The sequence below is a fragment of the Sorex araneus genome, chromosome X, assembly GCF_027595985.1.
Source record: "Sorex araneus isolate mSorAra2 chromosome X, mSorAra2.pri, whole genome shotgun sequence".
Taxonomy (NCBI): Eukaryota; Metazoa; Chordata; class Mammalia; order Eulipotyphla; family Soricidae; genus Sorex; species Sorex araneus.
In genome coordinates, this window is record NC_073313.1 from 331,864,686 (window position 1) to 331,888,028 (window position 23,343).

General features: G+C 42.3%; 1 protein-coding gene across 1 annotated transcript in view; it reads left to right on the forward strand.

The window, feature by feature from the left end:
- Nucleotides 1-14,713, forward strand: part of ANTXR1 (ANTXR cell adhesion molecule 1) — a 211,567-nt gene extending 196,854 nt beyond the window's left edge. The window contains exon 18 of the mRNA XM_004609154.2: nucleotides 10,834-14,713. Coding sequence (XP_004609211.1) covers nucleotides 10,834-11,094 — 261 coding nt within the window. The 3' untranslated portion in view covers nucleotides 11,095-14,713. The remainder of the gene's footprint in view (nucleotides 1-10,833) is intronic.
- Nucleotides 14,714-23,343: the final 8,630 nt, after the last annotated feature.

A 23,343-nucleotide genomic window follows, 5' to 3' on the forward strand; every position in this document is an offset into this window, starting at 1 on the left:
GTGGGCACCAGTAATGTCTCCATTGTGAGACTTGTTGTTGCTGTTTTTGGCACATCAAATACGCCATGGGTAGCTTGCCAGGCTCTGCTGTGCGGGCGAGATGCTCTCGGTAGCTTGCCAGGCTCTGCTGTGTAGGCAAGATACTCTCAGTAGCTTGCCAGTCTCATAAATAAACAAATAAATAAATAAAATCTCTGGGAGGCCAGTGGATGGGACAGTGGTCAGGACATATATCTATATGCCTATCATATGCTCAACCTGGGTTCTATCCCTGTCACCACAAAGTCTTCCAAGCACCACCAGATGTGCCCCTGGAGACCTCCAGCTCCACTGAGGTGACCCAGGTAACCCCCAGTACCTTGAGCAATTGCAATCTCTGGTCCTTGCGCTGAACTGACACCTGGTTGGACAAGAATTGTAGGTGGGTTCGACAAGAATTGCGGGTGGGTCTTAGGCCTCCTAAGCACTGCTTAGGAGCTTCCTCTCCCCTCCCAGAAAAGTTCCTTGGAAATGCCCATATTATGACTATATATTTGAAAATTTTAAATGTCAGAACATGCAAGCATGTACAATATTTAAAATAGCAACAATGATACCACTACAAATAGATTTTACTATTAAAAATTTCCTGTGTACAAAGTACAAACTTTTGCTAACACTTAAATGATCTTGATGAGGGGTCATGGAGAGAGCTCAAGTGATAGAGCACGTGCCTAGTGCTTGCAAGACACTAAATTCAATCCCTAGCACCACTTAAGCTCTGCGCACTGCTAGGCGTGAGCCCAGTCCCTCCTGGTCCCCACAGGGCCTGAGCATCACACTGCCAGGACCACACTGTCAGACACAAGTATCTCCAAAAGTAGCCGTGCACTCTCTCTTTGGCACCACTTGAGCAATAAATGCCCACGCACCCAGTGTGGCCTCCATTAAAACAAACATTTTGATGTAATGAATGATTTTCTAAGAAGGACAAATTATGGAAATGGACTCTGAAAAGTTTCCAGACCTGACAAGGTCAATATCTGTGGCAAGCAAATATTGTACTCTAGAAAAGTAGCATGTCCAGATTGGGAGAGAACTTCCTCGTCCTTTGAATACACAAATAAAATGTCTCATTCCAAAATTTAGAATACATAAAAAGAAGAAAATCTTCTCAGTTCAAAGATTTAGAATTGATTCTAGGACTTTCCAGCAGTTAATTTTGGAAATGTTAGGATAGAAGTAAACTGAATTCTTAATGACTGTATGAATAATCTGACAACTGTAGCAGTGCTGCTTTGTGATATGATAGAAACATCATACAGCTATTGCAAAGAATACTAAAAATGGCAGGGAAGCAATAGCTAAAACATACTAGTTTTTAAAATCTTTCCTATTGGATGATGCCATTTTTAAAAAATATATGTAGCACATTGGGAGGATGCATAATCTAAAAAGTTAAGTACATTAATATTATCTGTTAAAATTTAAAATTTAAATGTTTTTTAATTTTATTACTATTATTTTTGGTTTTGGAGCCACTCCTGATAGTGCTCAGAAGTTAATACTGGTTCTGCACTATGAATTTCTCCTGGTGGTGGTTGGGGGTTGCCAGCCGTGTGCCAGGCAAGCACCCTACCCACTGTGCTATCTCTCTGGCCCCAAAATTTAACACTCTTCTAGTCTTTTTTTCTCCTTTCTTTGTCCAAGTTCCAAGTTGTCCATAAAGAAAACGTATGACTATTTCATCAGATTTTTAAAAGGAAAATTTATTCATGAGTAAGTCTTATCTCAGTAATAATTCATAAACCCTAGGTTTGCACATGTCCCACCAAACATACACCATTTTTATTTCTACCCTTTCATTTTCCTAATTTCCTCTTGTTACTAAAAAGTTCCTTCATGCTTTCATCTTGCCCTCAGTTTTGGCATCCAAAGACGTTATTATGGAGAGTGTGCCAGTGTATGTGTCAGCAAAATGAATCAAATAACTGGAAGAATTGACCTTGGATCCTTTTCCAGCACATAAAAGGCAACTATTAGAGGAGATTTATAGACAGGGTAGGTTTGAGGTGGATACAAGGGAACTGAGAAGGACTCTGGCATCCTTACTCACAACACACCCTTCTCTTTGTCCTCGACTCTGGGGGAAAAGAAGAAAGTCATGACATATCTGTGTCACTTTCTCCCTATCCTCATATAAGACCTGTCTATGAATGCTGTTTTTTAAAAAAAAAAATTTCAAGAATGGAGACTCCAATGCCCATGATAGAACAAAGGCCAAGTGTACAGTTCACAGAAAGAAGGAAATGAGATGGCAGGAATGCAAATAACACAGGAGTCAGTTAACAATGAAGAACTTGGAGATTTTCCTAGAAAAAGGTGTGCAGTATTGGAGAGTTTCAGCAGGAAGACAACTTTGAAAGTGTCTATGTCAATCATATATTTTTTATTATATATTATATAATGTGTGTAGCACAGCAGGTAGGGCATTTGCCTTGCATGCAGCCCACCCGGGTTCGGTTCCTCTGCTCTTCTCAGAGGGCCCAGCAAGCCATCGAGTTGTTTGATACTATCTGAAGCACCTTACAAGGTATCTAACACATAGTTGGCATTCCAGAATTATTTGTGAGAAGGAAGAATGCATAAATGACAACAAATAAATAACAGATGGGAAAGAAGACACTATAAAACCATCCGATCCAGTCCTTCATTTGTCTTTTTGCTGATGTGCTTCATTTACCACAATTTCTGCAAGATTATATCAATAATTTTTAGCCCACCAATGAGCTAGCCTGAGAATCAAGCCCTTTATAAAAGTGACTTAAGTGAAAAAAAACTCAAGACTCTTAAGCGGTTGACTAAAAAAGAAGAAAAAAAGTCAGGGAGGTGGGGAACTTGGAAACCTAATCTATTCATAACTTGAGAATTACCTATAGGCTGCCAAACAAGACATCAATGGGAAAACCAAGCCAGAGAGAAACAGGTATTTGTTAGGAGAGGTATTTGCTAGGCGTGCATGTCACACTCTATCTGATTATGTTAGTATTCTTTCTGTGAAATCAAATTTCCTTAAGTGACCTCTGTTCATAGGAAACTATTTAGTTTAATTGTGGGAGCCCTGGAATATTTTGAACCATCTTCGAAAGCCAGGTCCCTCTCCACTCAACATGCCTGCTACCCAAACAGATGTTTTATAACACTCAACACACATGAGCTCACCACTGGCGAGTCTTTCGCACACAATCAACCCACAGCTCTTCTCACATCTCCCCTGTCAGTCCACAAACCCAAGTTCAGAACTCACAGACACAAGAAAGAAGATGAGAAAAATTTGAATTTTTCATCTATTAATGTTTTATCAACCTAACAACCAACTGGAAAATGTGCAACTGGCTGTTCCCAAAGAATTTAAAGCATCTGAGTGAAGGGGTTCCAAAGCACTTTGAATTTTGATGGAGTCATACAACATTGGGACTCAAAGGCCCTTGGACACTGTATCTAGCACAATGACTTTATTTACAGAGGAAGAAGCTAAAGCCCATAGAGAGAAAGTGACTTACTCAAATTTTCTCTGTTGTCTACGTTAGTGGCAGGATTCAAGGTAGAACTTTGTGCCCACCTTAATTCTGACTCATGCAACTGACCACTGCTTCAATTTCCTAACTCGTTTCTCCTTGGACTGCCAATGTGAGTCTTCAGTTCAAATACGGGAAGAAGTCAACCCTGAACAAGTTCCTTCACCCTGAGGGTGATGTGACTATTTCAGAGTGTTGGACTGGAGTGGTAGCACGGCAGGTAGGGAGTTTTTCTTGCATTCGGCCAACCCAGATTTGATTCCCAGCATCCCATATGGTCCCCAGAGCACTGCCAGGAGTAATTCCTGAGTGCATGAGCCAGGAATAACCCCTGTGCTTCGCCAGGTGTGACCCAAAAAGAAAAAAATAAGTGTCAGAGTGTTACACTGGTGATTTATGGAAAGGGTTTTGTTAAGGGCCAATTTCCTTTGGCAAATCATTCAAAACTCATACTCTTAAGGTAGTCTGTCAGCATTTCAAGTATAGAAAGGAAAACACTGAGTATTCCTGTCAGCCATCCCTCAAGTGCCTGGAAGATACCAAAGAGACTGTGAGGGCATGGCTAAGGAGACATAATCTCTCCCCAGGATTGCACAGCCTCTGTTCCTCTAGAAATTCAGATTACCAAGCAGTGGAGGGAGGAAGAAAGAGAGTTTAGAAGTGACACAAAGCGAGTGGTGCAGTGTTAAAAACACTTTGGCAGTGGTAAAGGTGCAGTTACTTTGTACTTCTAAATATCATAGACACCAACACTTGTAACCATGTTACTCAAACTATTACCCCTCCAAAAAATTTTAAACTGAATGCTGCCTCAGGTATTCTAAGCAATTGTTTGCACTTTTCATCTATATTCAGGATTAGACAGTGAGAAAGGACACAAATCTTCAACAAGCATTGCTGATTTGGGGTTTGGGGTCTTCAGAGTTTTGGGTTTTGTTGTTTCATTTTTTACATAGTATCAATATTACTGTTTTATAGTTGCAATACTGCTATACCATGCCCATCACTAGAGTGCCAGAATTCTTCTACCATTCCCACCCCCATCTCTTCTCCCCCAGCACCCTGAGATCACAGTTTATTGACTATATCTCAAGGTTGTCTCTATTGAGGATTACCTAATCTTTTGATTTATTTCTTCATACTCTACAAATAAGTGAGATCATCTGGTATTTGCCTTCTTTGTTTCTGACTCATGTCACTTAGCATGATTTACATCAGTTCCATCCAAGTTATGGTGAACTGCAAAATTTCATCTTTTCTCACAGCTGAGTAATATTCCATTGCCCATATATATGATACGTACATCATAGTTCTTTACCTACTCATCTGCTGTTGGACACTTGGGTTGTTTCAAGATCTGACTATTGTAAATAATACATCAGTGATCACAGGTGTGCTTCTGTCCTCTTGCATTAAAGTTTTTGTGATCTCCAAACTGCAATTGTAGGATTGTATGGAAACTATATCCATATGAAAACTATAACGTTAATATTTTTCAGAAGCCTTAAATACAGGCAGCAATTTCTCTGCCAGTGAATGAGTTTCTTTTTTTCACCAGATCCCTTTCACACTTATTGTTTCCGAATTTTTTTGATTTAGACCGTTCTCATTGGTGTGAAGTGTTATTTTGTTGTTACTTTGACTTGCAATTCCCTAATACTTAGTGATGATGAATGCTTCTTCACATGCCTAGTCACTATCTGCATGTCCTCTTTGAGGAACTATCTGTTCAAACAACCGGAGATAGTTTTTACTCCACACTCTCCCTTAATAATGCTGTGTAATCTTTCTCTTTGGGGAGAGGGGCTTGTGGGGGAGGGTTACATCTGCCTGTGCATGGTGTGCTCTTGGCTCTGTGTTTAGGGATCACTCCTGACAGTACTCAGGGGAGCCTGTGTGGTGCTGGGGATCAAACACAGGTTGGCTGCACGAGAGCCAAGCACCTTACCCACATAGTGTCTCTCCAGCCCCCGGCTCTGTCTTCCTGAACATTTATCTTATTTAAATGAATCTGAACCCTCAGTTTCCTTTCTGAGCAATAAGGACAGTAATGCTTAGCTCACTGGGGTTTTAACCATAAATTTTTTAAAAATGGTATGCCTGAACAGTTCTAATAATCCTCTCAACACCATTAGATTCAGTCAAATCAAAATGATATTTTTAAGCCTCGGAGAAAAGCCACCTCAATTCTTGCTAGGCCACCACTAATGGGAGATAATATTGCGTTTTTATCATAGAATTTGACCAGAGCATTTCATTGCTAATATGTGGAAAGAATTGGCAATCATACTTCGTAAATGAGCGAGCTGAAGTAAACTGAGGTCAAAGCCCCAACTTGGATCTAAATCAAACCACCCAAAAACAATACTGCAAAGAATTAAACTGGGTTACAAAGACTAGTGTACAGAATAAGATCTCCAATCGTCCTAGCAACCTTCAACCAAACACTGGTGCAGATTTGCTGGCACATATGACATCTAGAACATCTGGCCTTTATATTATCCTCTCGCAAGCAAAAAGTGATGTCGTGTAAACTGATCTTTAGGCCAATTATATGGTCTAAGTGTTACAGCGTTTGTGTTGGCTTCTCTGGCTCCAGGTTTAAGAACTTAATTTGCAGCCATACCCCTCCCTGAAGTTCTAATTGTGTATTACTGTTCCCAACCCCAGGGAAGCATTTACCCTGAGTCTGCACCTTTTTTCCAGGACTATAAGTATGTGCAAATGCATCATCAGTGAACTGATGCAAAAGCATAGTGGGAGGTCTTTTAAGAGTAAGTCGTCAGAGTCCCATTGAAGCAGAAAATGAGAAGGGGTGCACAGAGAGTGGGCGGACTCTGGGGGCCACTCTAGTCACCTGTTCTGTGCTGCAGTTTTTGATTACAGAGCCAGATGCAGCATGTAGAAGAAGCTTTAGCCTGCAGCTCACTTCCAAGGCACTAAATTAGGAGCCAGAAAACTTGATTCCACGGCCACCCCCGTCTTCCCCCTAGACAAGGTCATTATTATGTTTGGGTCTGTTTTCTAGACACACCTTTGCTTACCAGACACTATCTGCCAGCACTATTCCAAGGCTTCATCAATACCATTTATGTGAATCCTCTTAAGGACTGCACCTGGCAGGTAGTATGATCTCTACCCCAAGTCACCAGCACCACGGGGCCTGTCACAGCAGTGGCAGGGCTGAAGCTGTGAGTAGTCTCCTCCACCTGCCAGCCCACTAATTCCTCTGGACTGCTTTCATAACTAAGGGGTCCCTAAAGTCACAGCCCAGAGCTCTGGGACAGGAGACCATGGGTACCCCTCCTCGACCAAAGAACGGGGCACTTTTTGTCTTTCCTCACCCTGTCCCACTCCAATCTTCAGCTCCTTGGAGAAGCCCTGGTGGCAGCTGGAGGCCTCAGAAAGTGAGGCCTCTCCTACACCCCCTGCCCTTTTCCCTCCATCTCCCATTGACAGACAGTAGGGACCACTTTCCATTCTAGGCATCTTTTTTGGATCTCTGTGAAGACCTCTGGTGATCCTAATCTAGGCTACGAACACAATGAATGAAAGTATTGACAGAAGTCTGGGAATTCCTAATCTCTCCACAAAATAGCCTTTAGTAAAAATTTAGCTACAATTGTGTAAAATAAGTGACGGGATTAACAAACCCCGCTGCCTCTCTCCACAGCCCATCCTCCCACATCTCTGTAGGGAGGGAGAGAGCCATCAGTGGTCAGTGTTCAGGAAATAGAAAGCAGACACATGGGGACTTAGCACCAGACACATCAGCCTCAGAATTTTTCTTCACCTTAAAGGAAATGAATCACTTTTGTCTCTTAGTCTGATTTAGCATGTCTAGAAAGGAGAGCATAATGTGTAGAGTAAATCCCAACCTTAAGTTGTTCGTAACAGCAGTTTATCACAGATGGTTATTATCAGGATTTGGACATCTTGGAGAACTGAACTTTATCCAGAATCATAGATAAACTAAGATTAAACCATGACTTAGATTTATAAAGATGTAAAACAGGGTTGCTTGGATGACTATGAATTTGCAGTACTGGGTTACAAAATCAACTAAATGCATAAAGTTTGAAAAAGATCAGGGAGTTTTGGATAATGCAATGTAAGTACAGTAACTTATCCCTACAGTTCGTGGACCCCAATCAGAAGCTCTAAACTTAGGTCCTGGTTTAAGTTCATAAAACTCAAGTTAAATGAAAATGGGATGTTGCCATCTATCTGATATAAAATTTTCTATATCAGTTGCAGGGTAATTAAGCTTAACCCTTGTCAAGACTCTCTCTGAATGTTTTGTCTTTTTAAATTTTTTTTTATTGAATCATCATGAGATACAATTGCAAAGCTTTCATGGTTGAGTTTCAGTCATAGAATGTTCGAACACCCATTCCTCTACCCGTGTACATTTCCTATCACCAATGTTCCCAGTATCCCTCCCGCTATCCCCACCACACCTGCCAACTTATGGCAGGCATTTTCCTTCTTATTCTCTCTCTCTCTACTTTGGGGCATTATGGTTTGCAATACAGATACTGAGAGGCCATCATGACTGGTCCTTTGTCTACTTTCAGTGCACATCTTCCATCCCGAGCGATTCCTCCAACCATCATTGACTTAGTGGCCCCTTCTCTATCCCAAGAGTATTCTCCCCCAGCATTTGAGGCAGGCTTCCAACCGTGGACCAATCCTCCTGGCCTTTGTCTCTACTGTCCTTGGGTGTTAGTCGCATACTATGTACTAATGTTTTGTCTTATAGATGAATTTTCTAGCTTTTATTACCAATGTTGCCCAAGTCCCTATAGTTTCCCAAGTGGCTCCTATACAACTCAGTTTGGAGAGGCAATCTCCCTGCATACAGAGCATTCGTGAGGCTCACAGAAAGCTGTGGGAAGAAAAGTACAAAGCAAGACCTTTGGCTTCTAGAAGCTTCTCACCTAGTGAGGGAGGCAATGTAAAGACAAAACCAGTGTGGGGTTCAATGTATAATATAGACTGTGACTAGAGAAGAACTCAGAAGGAAGCAAGAAGGAGGTTATCAGAGGAAGCTGTGTGGAGGAAAAGGGACTTGAAGGAAACAAGGAAACGTGAACTCATGAGGAAAGTTGGCTCAGGCCCCAGCAGCTCTCACAAACATACCAGGTCTCTGCTAAGCTCTCATTTCAGGTCACATCTCAAACCATACACTTTCCTTCCCTCTTTTCTGTGGGTCTTAAAGTCTACAATTTCATACTCTTCATTAGCCCTCAGGCCTATCTTCCAAGGGCCTAGAAAAGCAAACTTTAGACTCTGGACATATTATATTCAGACTGGACATCCCAGGATGGGGGTCATCCTAGAAAGTGAAGCCAGAAAAAAAATATCCATACCCTGCCCCTCGTGTAGGGCTGCATCTAATTTAGTGAGCAGTAGGATAAATAGAAAGAGAAGATTCAGAAAGGGTGACCCCACCTCTGTCCCCCACCCTCAAAGAGAGATTCTGTGGGCATCAGTTGAGAGAAATAAGAGGCCCCCATATGTATGGGAAGTTTGAAGGGAGACCAGAGACAAGGTGGCCAGCACCCTGCCCAGGCAAGAGGTGAGGGTGTCTTAAGTGACAGCAGGGAGTAAGGCCCAAAGGAGAGCACTGTGGTGGGAAAGCGCTGTGCTCCTGTTACACGCAGGTTAGTGGAAGGCTCCAGGGTTTCTATTGAGGCTAGAGCTGTCTGTTGGGCTCAGGGATGGTGTGGCTGTAGAGAACAGAGAGGGGACTCTCCAGGGAAAAGAGGGATACAAAGGCCTGGGTTTGGATCCCAGAATTTCTGGAGGCTGAAGAACAGGTGTCTCTTCTATATTGTTCAGGCGTTTTCGGGAAGTTACAAAAACAAAAAAAGGGAAGATGACTGCATTGCAATAAAGCTTCCCAAGGTTGTATTTCTTCTTCCCTTTCTTCTTTCCTTCTATCCTTCCTGCCTTCCTTTCTCTTTTTTTTCCTGTTGTTGTTATTATTGTTTATGGGCCACACCCAGCAGGGCTTACTCCTGACTCTGCGCTCAGGAATTACACTTCCAGTGGTGCTCTGGGTACCATATGGGATGCCAGAGATTGAACCTGGGTTGACTGCCAGGCAAGCGCCTTCCACACTGTTCTATCACTCCGGCCCCTGTTCCTTTTCCCTTTTTCCTCCTTTCTTTTCCTTTTTGGTTTCTGGCCCGCGTTCAGTAGTGCTGTGAGGCGAATCCCAGATCAGTGCTTAGGGTCAGTCCTGGTACTGTTCAAAGAATCCGGGTCTCAAACCTGAGTCTCCCACATGCAAAGTATGTGTACAACCCACTATGCTGTCTCTCCAGCCCTCCAGCTTCTACTTACTAAAAAAAAAAAAAAAAAGACCTCAAAGCTCTCTGGGTGCGTGCAGCAGCTTCTGGAAGAGCACCCTTACCAGGGCAGGACCATTGCTCATGCCCAGACTTTGGGGAAGGCAGAAGTATGGAGGGGATCTACCAATCTACCTCTTCACATTGGGAGGAAGGGCTCCTTCACTATTCCTCTGTGCAGACAACTAGTTAAGAGGGTGGGGGAAAAAATCAGAGGAAAACACAGAGAGTCCTTGGAATCATTCCAATCCACCACATTCAACACAATGCAAATCACTTCAGTGCTGTGAATGGCAAGATAGGGGGCACTATAACTATAAACTTAATGCCTTCAGATGTGTCATTGAAATCTATTGAAACTGGTGTCCTCAGTTGTAAATTCTAGGGCCACTACTTAGAGGTCAACATAGTAAAGCAGAAAGTAGAGAAGTCCTATTGGGGGTTTGAATCTCCAACTCACTATTCCCAGCTGTGAGGCCTTGGGAACTAACTGTCTTGGCCTTTCTGAGGCTCAATACCCTCCTTTAGAAAATGGAAGATATTTGTTAATAATTGCCCCTAGCTGGCAAGGCTGTTGAGGAAATTGTCTTAGATGACCTCAGAGTGTCTCGAGACCCTTTGCTTGCTGTTCAGGTTAGTCACCTTAATTCCCTGTGCCTTGAGAGAGTGGCTCCGGAGAGGGGGGTCCGGCGGGGAGGAGAATTCTAACACATAACTTTGCGACAGGGGAAGCCCAGAAAAAGAAAGAAACAAGAGAACTTACTTATCTCAAGTTCTATTGTGTCCAGGAAAGCATCTTCACAAATAGAATGTCTGCCTTCTGCCCACTTGCTCCTACCCACACCCCACACCTCCCACCTGCCCTGATGTAGGCCACAGAGCAAGCCTCAGCTCATGTCTTCTCTCTGTTTCTCTTCCAGGGGCGCTGCATCAACTTCACCAGAGTCAAGAACAACCAGCCGGCCAAGTACCCCCTCAACAATGCCTACCACACCACCTCGCCTCCTCCTGCCCCCATCTATACGCCCCCACCCCCTGCACCCCATTGCCCTCCCCCACCCCCTAGTGCTCCCACACCGCCAATTCCATCCCCACCTTCCACTCTTCCCCCTCCTCCTCAGGCCCCGCCTCCCAACAGGGCGCCACCTCCCTCCCGACCTCCTCCTAGGCCTTCTGTCTAAAACCCAAAGCTTATGGCTCTGAGCTCTCAGAAACTTTGGGGAGGAGACTCCGCTGTGGTGTTAGAGCAAGTCTTTCTAGATAAAGGAGTCTTCCACTTTGGAAATGAGTGGTGATAAGGCCCACTGACCTTACCTTACCTTCAAAAATTGTTTTGTAATGCCAGCACATTGACCAATTGTGATCAGAAGAAGGAAATCAAAATTTCGAAATGACTAAAAACAAATGAGACAACCAGAGCCTCAATTCTAGCCAGCCCACTAACCATCACTTCTAGAAGGTTCCGAGAGTGCATGAAGCTGCTGAGATTCTCTAAATGGAATTGAGTCTCATGGAGATCAACGAGAACATCATTTCTCTGAGGGTGAAATGCAGAGTGGATTAGGAAATAACTTTGTTGGGTTTCTAAAAGATGCCTCCTCTCCTCCACTCTTTGGAGGCATTGGCCTAAGAGCCAAGGACTCTTGACCCAGGAAGGTAGAAGTCCTTTGTCTACAACTCTGGGGAACTTAAGATTCCCAGTGTGGAAAGAAACTCAACATCAGACAGGTACCCAAAAGCCTGCTCTCCTGTGATTTACAGAGGAGTAAATTCCTTATTTTGCTTTCAAACTCTCTCACGTTCCAAGGGAGGAGAGAGCAGGTATTTAGAGATGGAAAAGAGGTATGTTGCCAGGTTGCTGTGTAAGTGAAATCAGGTGTATGCATTGCCATGGGGAGGACTTATGAGAGCATCATACAGCTTCTAAACCCCACAGATTATCAGCAGCTAGAAGTGGCTGGCTTTGGTGCAATATGGCCCCCAAACACAAGAGATAATAACACTGCCGAGGAAAAATCTGTTAATGATCTGTGTCAGACTAAAGACAAATCAACATTTGTCTTTGGTCTGAATGAAGACGTTATTGATCCCATTTTCCAAAGACAAATGTGAGTTGAACGTCCCAAAATGACATCACTAGTCCCTGCCATATAATTCCACATTTTGTTTTTCTTTCTTTCTTGGTAAAGGTGTGCATCTGAGACTTCCACATAGACCTGAAAGATAATGTGCCTGACATAATGAGAAAACTATTCCTAGCCTTTTGGATTAACCTCCCAAAAAGTATATGTGGTGAATACAAAAAAATTGTTTCTTGGCATCTCAACATAGTCACATAATCAACCGTAAGCAAGGGAAATATACAACATGACCACCCCGATTGACTACCACCTACTCCTCCAAGTTTTTCTGAATCTGTTCCCATCAGCAAGCCCTTTAATCATTTTATAGACATTAGGTTTCATTATCCAGAGGTAAAAACAGGGGCCATTGACAGGCTTTTGCACAAAACTCTTCAAAATTTTTACCCTCCTTTAGCTTTCCATAGGTATTAAAATTCCTCTAAACCCAGTGAATTGTGAAACCTTTTCTGATATAAATTTAGAGCTTTAAGCTATACTCACAAAAGATCCTTCACATTGTGAAAGGATCCTTTCACAAAGATCCTAGAAACCCATCAAGTCAAATTAACTCTTTCCATTGCATGGAACAGAGACAAAAGGACCTGATTTGCATTTTATCAACACCAACTTGTAGCCATAGATCACCCATCACTATGCTATTCCAGTGGAGAACGATAATTTCTTTGTCAGTAATGACCCCAGAGAGCCACCACTCACCACTCACCAGTTAGAATTAAAAAGAGATGGGCTCTACGTGCCACCCTTTCCTTAGAAAGTGGAAACAGAGATTGCATAGGAGACTGAGGAATCCTTTGGGCATAAAAGGTATAGTGAGGGAGAAATAGATCCAGCCGAGGGTCCTAAAGGGGAACCATATGCACTAAATCTGCAGTGCCAAAATTAAACCCGTACTTCTCCCAGCATACCTCAGACTTAGCATTCCTCCAAACCTGCCACTTCCAGAGAGACTCTCCCAGCTTTCTCATAGAGCTAAAGTCAGAGATGGTTTGTAAGACTTATGAAATCAACCTCTCTCCCTACCCTCCCATCCCAGTTCTATACTTAGAACACTAGCTTCTTCTTTAGTGTAGACTCATGAAGCTGGGCCAGAATGTCTCAGCTACCTGCAGTGACATTGCTGGACTCCAGAAAACCATTCCATAGGAGAATGGACTCCCTAGGCTCACATCGTAGAGGTGTTGAGCCCATGGCAACTGTTTTGACTGCTGGCAGTACAAAATGGTCCACCCCACACCACTGCTGCATGACTCACTGCTCCATCGAAAGTTCAAGCCAAGATGCTGTCGTTTTTGTACAACAAGATGGTGGGCAACAGGTGAGAATGTAACATTCAGGTCTCAGTAGCAAATTAATCATAACCAAGTATGGTTTTCAAGATATTTTGATGAACTTTTTGATGAAGTAGGGAGCTGCAAATATCTGATGATTGGGAAAAGAATTAGTAGGGTTTGACCTTAAAAATAACTCATTAGGTCTTCCCTAATCATTTCAAAGTACAGTTGAGGAGAAACTTCTTCCCTGTATGAACAAGGCAATATTTTAATAGTAGGCTGTCAACAGGCTGGAAAATTCTTTACCTGGTTTCTAAAAGTGATCAGTACTTGTATCATTCCCCGTAACAAGCAGCAGACATATGATTGTGATCAGAAAATTGCACAAAATTATTTTTCAATCTCTGTTATTTTCCTCAATAAGTTCCTTTTTTTATAAAGCCCAATTTCTCGTTGTATATATTCGTATTCCATGTGTTAGATGGAAGCATTTTCTACCCAGTGTGAATAAAAAGAACAGTTGTAGTAAATTATTATAAGGCCAATGATATTTCATGGCAGGTGATTCTCCCAAGCTGTGCTTGTTGGTTTTTCCCTTGACTATTGCTTTTCTAAATGTACAAATAGTTACTGAAAAGACGAGACCCTTGTTTGCACAGCATTAATAAGAACCTTGTGTTCCACGCTCTCCTCTGTTATGTCCAACTCACAACCAACTTCTGACCTAAAACTTGACACATACTTCAGTGAGAAACAAGGTCTCTCTTTTGGTAAAGTCAAAAACAAAACTGGTGGATACATGATATTCATGAATATTTGGCCTTAGGCAACCTCATTGTAAATATCACTAGAATGGCCAGAAATGTTCTCGAAGTCTTACATATGCTGAAGTGCAAATACAGTGTCAGATGAGGGCAATCTGTTAAAAACTAGAAATGGTAATAAGGTTATTAGCAACAGTTTTGCCCTAGTACCAACCCAATGAAATAGTTAATGCTGTGTAAAACGGGTTGAACTAGTTTGCAATTATATAAAGTTAGATGCAGTACAAAGCCTCTTAATGCACAACAGACGGAAATGAGATGTTCTAGAGTTATCTTTTCTAGTTATCTGAGCTCTGCTATATTATCATACTTGGATAACCAATTTAAAAGAATTAGAATATGATCTTTTAAGTACACTTAACATTAAACTTTCCTTCTAATTCTTTCTTTTTTCTGTGATAATTCAGAAGACAGTTATGGATCTTCAGTGCCTGAGTCATTGTTATAAAAATTCAGTTATCACTGTACAATGCTATAGAAGACTGGGATAAATCTGTACAATGACAAACCCTGGAAGTTGCTTTTTATAAAAAAATAAATAAATAATAAATTTTTAAAATCGCCACTTTTACTAGTTGTCTCTTTGTCATAAAAATATAGTCCGGGGCTGGAGCAATAGCACAGCGGGTAAAGCATTTGCCTTGCACGCGGCCGACCCGGATTCTATTCTCTGAGCACCGCCAGGGGTAATTCCTGAGTGCAGAACCAGGAGTAACCCCTGTGCATTGCCAGGTGTGACCCATAAAGAAAAAAAAGTATAGTCCGAGATTGATGTACAGGAGTTAAGGCGCTTCCCTGGCACACTGCAGACTCTGGTTTGGTCCCTGGCACTTTGTATGGTTCCTGAGCATCACCAGGAGTGGTCCCTGAGCACAGAGCCAAGATTAAGCCCTGAGCACCATCATGGGTGGTCCAAAAAACAACAAAAGCAGCAATAATAACAATAAGTACATTATTTCCTAGTTGTGTTTCTTCAAATTAATTTGTAGTTCCCAAATCATTTTGTACTTTCCACTAAACCCTGAGTTGTCTTGGTTTACTGTCATTGCTTCTTTTGCTTCCCAGTCAAAGTACCCTTTATTTCTGGTTGCATATTTTAAATATTAAAGGTAATTCATGCTAATTTTGAAAAAGTAAAGTCACAAGTGGAGACAGAGAAGCATGTAGGGAAAGAAAAACACAGGCCAGGCCTGTGTTGATGTGGATTGTATCTGTCTGGGTCCGGAATGTGGGTGTGACTGACCCACAGAGCAAGGACTCCAGAGGTTTGCAGCTGCTCAAGAAACTGAGCGGTATCACATACAGTGATGAAACAAGTACCCTCCTATCTCCATATGCCTCAAAATACTTTTGTTGCATTTCTGATACAAATAGCAAGACTTCAGAGCTTCTATACAGGTTGTTTATTTATACTTTCTGTAGGTTAAAGTATATCTGAGTTTCTTTACAAGTCCTCATTAAGGTTTGAATTTTTTTTAATTGGAATAAAACCATCTGCAAGCAGAAAATCATGTCATAATTTTTTTCCAGGACTTGATTTGTATTCTTTTTCAAAAGCATTTGGGACACATGCATGCTTTTTAATTAGATCTGTAATCATTAAATAGTTTGGAGATAGCAGGCTAACCATTTGGAAAGGAAAATTTGGAGCTCTACCTCGCTCCTTGAGCCAAAATTAATTCCAGCTGTATTTAAGTGTATCAAAGCCAGGAAAGCTCTACAAGTGGAAAAAATGTTTACTGTGTCTATTAATTTTTTAAACACTACATATTGTTGCTTGAATTACTAAGTGACTTTTTTTTTGTTGATGGTGTTTGGGAGCCACACTCAGTGGTGTTCAGGGTTTACTCTTTGCTCGGTGCTCAGGGGTCACTTCTGGTGGTGTTTAGGGAAGCAAATGGAGTGCTGGAAGTCCAACCCATGTGCAAGGCAAGCACCCTACCCCACTTTACTATCACTCTTGCCCCCAAACAACTTTCTTATGAAATTATTTTACCACTCTAAGTAGTGTCCAATGCATTAAATTGAAAGAAACCACTAGTGGGGCTGAAGCTATAATACAACAGGTAGGGCATTTGCCTTGCATGCATCCAACCCAGGTTCGATCCCCAGCATCCCATAAGGCCCCCCGAGCACCACCAGGAGTAATTCCTGAGTGAAGAGCCAGGAGTAACCCTGAGCACCACCGGGTGTGACCAAAAACGTAGAAAGAAAGAGAAAAAGAAAGAAAGAAAGAAAGAAAGAAAGAAAGAAAGAAAGAAAGAAAGAAAGAAAGAAAGAAAGAAAGAAAGAAAGAAAGAAAGAAGGAAGGAAGGAAGGAAGGAAGGAAGGAAGGAAGGAAGGAAGGAAGGAAGGAAGGAAGGAAGGAAAGAAAGAAAGAAAGAAAGAAAGAAAGAAAGAAAGAAAGAAAGAAAGAAAGAAAGAAAGAAAGAAAGAAAGAAAGAAAGAAAGAAAGAAAGAAAGAAAGAAAGAAAGAAAGAGAAACTACAAGTAACTGAAATAAGGTTATTGGATGGTGCCAACTTTGAACTTGAAGATTCAGCACAAAACCCAATTTTCTGTATTCAGGTAGATCTGCTTTTTTCTGGAACCTTACATGGGTTCAAGGTAATCAGTATAACCCATATAACTAAGTCCATTGTTCAGATGTTGCTATGCTTATAATTACAATCACTGGGAATAAAGTTGTAGGGTTGATTTATCTAAAATAGATGGGGGTTGCTCTGACTATAGCTATATTGTATTGTCTTAAGCCACCATATTCCATCCCAAAGTTATCACACCTAAACAAATCAACTTCTGTGGTTCTTTTTGTTTGTTTGTTTTGTTTTTGGTCTTGGGATCATACCCAGCGGTGCTCAGGGCTTACTCCTGTCTCTGGTCTCAGGAATCACTCCTGGAAGTGTTTGGAGGACCACATGGGGTGCCAGTGATTGAACCCCAGTCTGTCACATATAAGGCTCTACTATCTCTCTGGCCCCCAATTTCTCTGATTCTTATATTTCTTTTTACTCAACTTTCAAATGGTCACTTACATAGGTTTTTTCTTCTCTACTAACATCAATACAATTTGTTTTGTTTTGCTCTGTTTTGTTTTGTTTGGGCCAAACACTTCCAGGGCCAAACTCTGCAGTGCTAAGGGGTTACTTCTGGATCTATGCTCAGGAATCACTCTGGCAGGACTTGGGGGGACAAAATGCAGTGCTGGCGGTCAAACCCAGATCACCACATACAAGGCAAGCTTCTTACCCGCTGTACTATCTCTCTGGCCCAAAATAGTACAGTTTTAATTCTGAGATTTCAAAACTGTCTGACATAGCACAGCGGATAGGGCGTTTGCCTTGCACGTAGCCGACCGGGTTTGATTCCTCCACCCCTGTCTCTCCTCTTGGAGAGCCTGGCAAGCTACCAAGAGTATCTCACCCACACAGCAGAGCCTGGCAAACTACCGGTGACGTATTGGATATGCCAAAAACAGTAACAAGTCTCACAATGGAGACATTACCGGTGCCCGCTCGCGCAAATCAATGAACAACGGGATGACAGTGCTATAGACAGTGCATTTTATAATGTACTAATAAAAAGGACAGCAAAGTTCTGTTTAATGATATTCAATTAACTGTACATTCAGTACTTTACTCAACAGCTTTCAAATTTTTATAAACACTTTACTGGATATAACTCACAAAAGACATTTTCCTTTGTGTAGTAAAGTGGCTCAATGTTTTGCAAATCATTTAAAAGCACAAGAAATGACAATTGTGGGAGCCAAGAATTCAGAAGACAACAAAAAAAAAGGAAAACAAAATAAAAAAGAGAATTCATAAAACATTTAATTTTCTACAGAACTGTAAGCAACCCATCATTAGCCCCTTTCAACTCTGTGCATCACAAGGAGTTAGGGAAAGATTCCAATCGTCTGATCAGCTTTGTCCATAGGAAGCCCACGTTCATTTCACAGCCCTGAGTGAGAGCCCTAAACCCCACCAACGAGCAATCTGAAGCTGGGAGTAAGCGTGGCCCTAATACCAAAACAAACAGAACTACCACAATTAAATGTATCTGTGGAAACTTTATAGTCTTCTATCTTTGAGTTTTTTTTTAACTCGTGAGTTTTTGACATTTCTCTCTCTTTAAGCCTCATCCCCATTAATCATAATGCAGGGTGATTATGTTTTCCACTTTGTTTTCCCTCATAAAATTATTTACAAGACTCCTAAAGAGGCTCTAAAATTAGCTTCTTAAACTGTAAGCTGTAACCTCATGTGGACTCCTCTAACTTAAAAAAAATTGTTTATTAAAATTAATTTCTCTGGGGCCAGAGTGATAGTACAGTGGGTAGGGCATTTGCTTGAACATGGCCAACCAGGTTTGATCCCCAGCATCCCACATAATCCCCCAAACACCACCAAGAGCAATTCCTGAGTGCAGAGCCAGAAATAACCCCTGAGCATCATTGGGTGTGACCCAAGAAGCCAAAAAATAATCATAATAAATTAATTTCTTTATGATTTATTATCAGGAAATGTCTGATTAGTATACCTATTTTATACATTTTATACCAAGGTTCACATAAAAATTTTTAGATGCAAAGGAGTCACAAGTGGAAAAAGTTGAAGGAAACCCAGTATAAAGTACAGTGGTTTGGGCACATGCCTCACATATACCTTATCTAGGCTCAATTACTGCACTACGTGGTCCCTGAGCATCCAAGTGCCACTGGACTGGCCTGAAGATCCCTGCACCAAGGTAACCAGCAGTATCGAATCCTGAATCCCTTGCATTGAACTGCAGGTCCAATTAGTGGAGCCCATGGGCCTCCTTACCACCTGGGAGGCACCTCCACTGCCACCCCAAAAAGAAAGCCTGGTCTTAAAGACCAGCTTTAAATTAATGATGATCGGAACCGAGAGCCGCGGCACGAGAAGCAGAGCCTCCACGCCTATTGACTGTGATCCTGAGGTCTCCTAACCCATTTTGGCACCAGAGCAGATGCTTGAGCCATGCATTTTGACTGTGAACTGAGCTACAACCTCGTGCAGCCCGGGGAGGGATTTTTTTCCCTCTCCACCCCATTTTTCTGAGCGAAAATGGTGGCAGCGGCAGCAGCCACGCGGTGAGAGCCACCCTCTAAGACCCCTCCACCAGGAGGTAGGACTCTCTTTAGTGACGCAGCCTGTAGGTGGTCCTGGGAGGGGGGGTGTACCCGGCGCGCCTTCCACCCAGAGATGAACCGAGAGCCGCGGCACGAGAAGCAGAGCCTCCGCGCCTATTGACTGTGATCCTGAGGTCTCCTAACCCATTTTGGCACCAGAGCAGATTCTTGCAGCCATCCATTTTGACTGTGATCTGAGCTAAAATATTAGAAACCCAAAATCGCGCGGCCGCAATAGCGGCCGCGCGGACTCAAAGTCTTCACTCTTACCAATGAAGAGAAAATATTAGATGATGCCTATTCAGCAGGCCTGATTATTGGGGAAAATTTCCAATCAATAATAGTGAGTTCTGTATGGAAATATGAAATGTACTCAATATATATAGGGAATAATGGGAATATCATTAGCTACTTAGATGGGGGGTGGGGTGGGAGGGGGGTGTATTGGGGTTCTTGGTGGTGGAACGGGTGCACTGGTGAAGGGATGGTGGTTTAATCAGTATTTGACTGTGACTTAAACCTGAAAGCTTTGTATTTTTTTTTGTTTTCACGGTGGTTCAATAAAATATTTCTTTAAGAAAAAATAAATTAATTAATTAATTAATTAATGATGATCTGAATTTCCAGTGAAGCTCTATGGAGACAAATATTCTATGTGAATCCAAGAAATGACTTGTAGTTAAAAGGAAGTTGAAGGGGCCGGAGCGATAGCACAGCGGGTAGGGCGTTTGCCTTGCACGCGGCCGACCCGGGTTCGATCCCCGGCATCCCATATGGTCCCCCAAGCACTGCCAGGAGTAATTCCTGAGTGCAAAGCCAGGATTAACCCCTGAGCATCGCTGGGTGTGACCCAAAAAGCAAAAAAAAAAAAAAAAAGGAAGTTGAAGAGCTGGAGAGAGAGAATAGTGAGTAAGGCATTTGCTCGCCATGGTTGGTCCCTGAGCTCAGAGACAGGAGAAAGCCCTGACTCAGCTGGATGTGACCAAAACCCAAAAATAGCTATGGAAATAAATAAATAAACATCTGAAATTGCAAGAATAAATTTCTTCCCAGCTGGGGTGATTTCAAAGTGAGTAGAAAGCAGTCTGTCTCCTTGGAAGTGGTTCTGTGGTTCAAAAGACAAGGTGAAAAGGGAAGACAATGGTGCACGGGAAGGTGAGAGGACAGAATCCTGGCAAGAGGGGTAAGAAAGAAAAAGGTGACAAATCAGCTTTCTAGCAGTCCAACACCCAGAATTAAATACCTTGCAGATAAACTAGGGTTTGGGAGCTCCACTTGGCTAGGTACCAAATGTCCTTTCAGTATCTATTTCGCAAACCATAATGTCCAAAAGTAGAGAGAGAGTATGGGGGAAATTGTCTGCCATAGATGCAGGGGGAGGGTTGGGATGGTGGGGGAGCGGGGGATACTGGGGACATTGGTGGTGGAAAATGTGCGCTGGTGGAGAGATGGATGTTCGATCATTGTATGACTAAAACTCAAACATGCAAGCATTGTAACTGTATCTCACAGTTATTCCATTTAAAAAAAGATATCAGGCATGGGGGCTGGAGCAATAGTACAACAGATTGGTTGCTTGCCTTGCAGCACTCAACTGACCCAGGTTCAATCCCCTGCATCCTATATGGTTCCCTGAGCACAGCCAGGAGCAATTCTCTGAAGAAAAGCCAAGAGTAATCTTGAGGCATGCTGGGTGTGGCCCCAAAACAAAAACAAAATGAAATAATAGATAGATAGAATTTTTAAAAAGACATCAGGTATGGTAAAAGAGCCACAGGATGTAGCAAAAAGACAAATTTAACTTTGGGAAGCAATACCCGTACTGCTGGACACACCTCACTGATAACATTGCACAGCTAGTGGGGTTGAAAAGAGAAAAAATCCAGACACATCTACTTGATTCTTTTTTTTTTCTTTTTGGGTCACACCCGGCAATGCACAGGGGTTACTCCTGGCTCTGCACTCAGGAATTACCCCTGGTGGTGCTCAGGGGACCATATGGGATGCTGGGAATCAAATCCGGGTCAGCCACGTGCAAGGCAAATGTCCTATCCACTGTGCAATGGCCCCAACCTCCATACTTGATTCTTTTCTTCCAACTAGTTACAAAAATGCTGGACCTCAACCCTTGGTGAATATTCTCAATCTTAAGAAGAGTAACATGGATCCCAGCCACCTCTCCAGGAAGAGGGATTTTCTATCCTACTCTGAACAGGTACAAAGTCTTTGCTACAGTGTCTCTTCTCTACTGCCACCTGTACCTGCCTTCTCTATCTCAATAAGAATTGTGTGCAGTGAAGAGCCTGTGGGCAATGTCAGTATCTGTGTTTCACACATGGACAATTGCATTGCTTTTGCTTCCCATGTTAAGGATAAATAGACTTTCCAACCCATTTCCACTGGCGTCTTCTCCAATCATGGAACAATTGCTCTAAGGACAAAGGCCCTCAGGGCTTAGTATGGACACATTCATCTGGACACACCTCACTTAGAACACCTCAAGAGTATTTATTCCAAGCCTGTTGATTCTCAGGCATTCACATTTGCCTCATCAAAAACACCAAAACCACCCATTGCTTGAAAGAGCACGGGTACTTGTGACTATTGGTACTCATAGCATTTTGATGGTTATATTAGCATATCTATACACTTTCCAATATTTGCTTTTGATGCTTATATCAGCATATCTATACGCTCTCCAATGTTTTGCTTTAGAAGATTTATAAAAAGTTAGTTAATCCACTGCAGAGCCTGGCAAGCTACCTTTGACATATTTGATATGCCAAAAACAGAATCAGCAACGTGCTCTTCGTGTTCCTGGAGTGAGCAGATGCCATTGGACTACACTAGCATGTGACAGGGACAAATGAGCAAATTTGTTTGAGCAAATTGATGAACAACAGGATGACAGTGATACAGTGATAGTTAATCCTGACTCTTCAGTAAAATCAAGAAGAGATTCTATCTACACAGGATATTATTTTGTTCTAATTAATAGAAAATGATCAATGATTAGGAGATTCCCCCTCCCCACCTTGGCAAATTAAAATTTGAAAACAAAAACTGTTGGATATCATTGGTTTGTCCTTTCCCCCTTGCCACTAGGAGCTTAGGTTTACAAGTCACACCCATCAAAGTGCTCCCGAGTCACTCCCATTCCTTTGTTTATCTGTAACCATTTCTACCAGTTTATCTGCTCTTCCCTTAATCAAACTCTGTTAATTGGTAAGGTCAGAACTTCCTAGGACACTGAATATTATAACATTGCCTTTCTCTCCTCTTTATGCCTTTTGAATAATTTACTTTAAAGCTATGTCTTTTTTGTATAGACACAAGAAGACAATATTATGTTTTTATAACTTAAGATTTAATTGGCCTCGAATATTATTCCCTCCTGGGCATCTGCTTTCTCCACTTAAGCCTCAGTTGCCCTCAGTTCCTAGCACCCCAAAGTAGGGTCCCCGACGTGGGATGGGAAGGATCCAGGGCAAGCGGTGAGTTATGTGCTACCCTGGCATCGAGATGGGCCTGGCCAAAGTGCCTAATTATTAACTGTAAGTTAAGAGCTTGATCATAGACAAATGCTGTCATGATCCAGTAGTAATTATGAGACTGGGACCCTGCCAGGGATAGGAAAGACGGATCTGGCCTGAGCACTGTAGTCTGAGATTGAGATGGCCCCAGGAGAGCAATTCTATAAGCTTTAATGCATCTCTTATTGTGTCCATACAAAATAATTAATATTATGAATTCTTATATGTTTTCTGGCTGAGGAGAAGAGAAACACATTCATGGGACTCTGCCCTTGGGTGGATCCTCCTGCTGAAAGAGAATTAAGTCCTAGGAGAAGCATCCCCTGAGGGAAAAGAACCTTACCCTATTGCTGACCACACCTATGTGTATGCCCCAACCCCCTCATGCTGGGGAGATTTAACTAGGCTGTAAGAGTGGGTTCGGGGCCAGATCCATGGGGCGAGATCCATGGGGGCCAGATCCACGGGGGCCAGATCCACAGATCGAGAGAGAGACCGAGAGC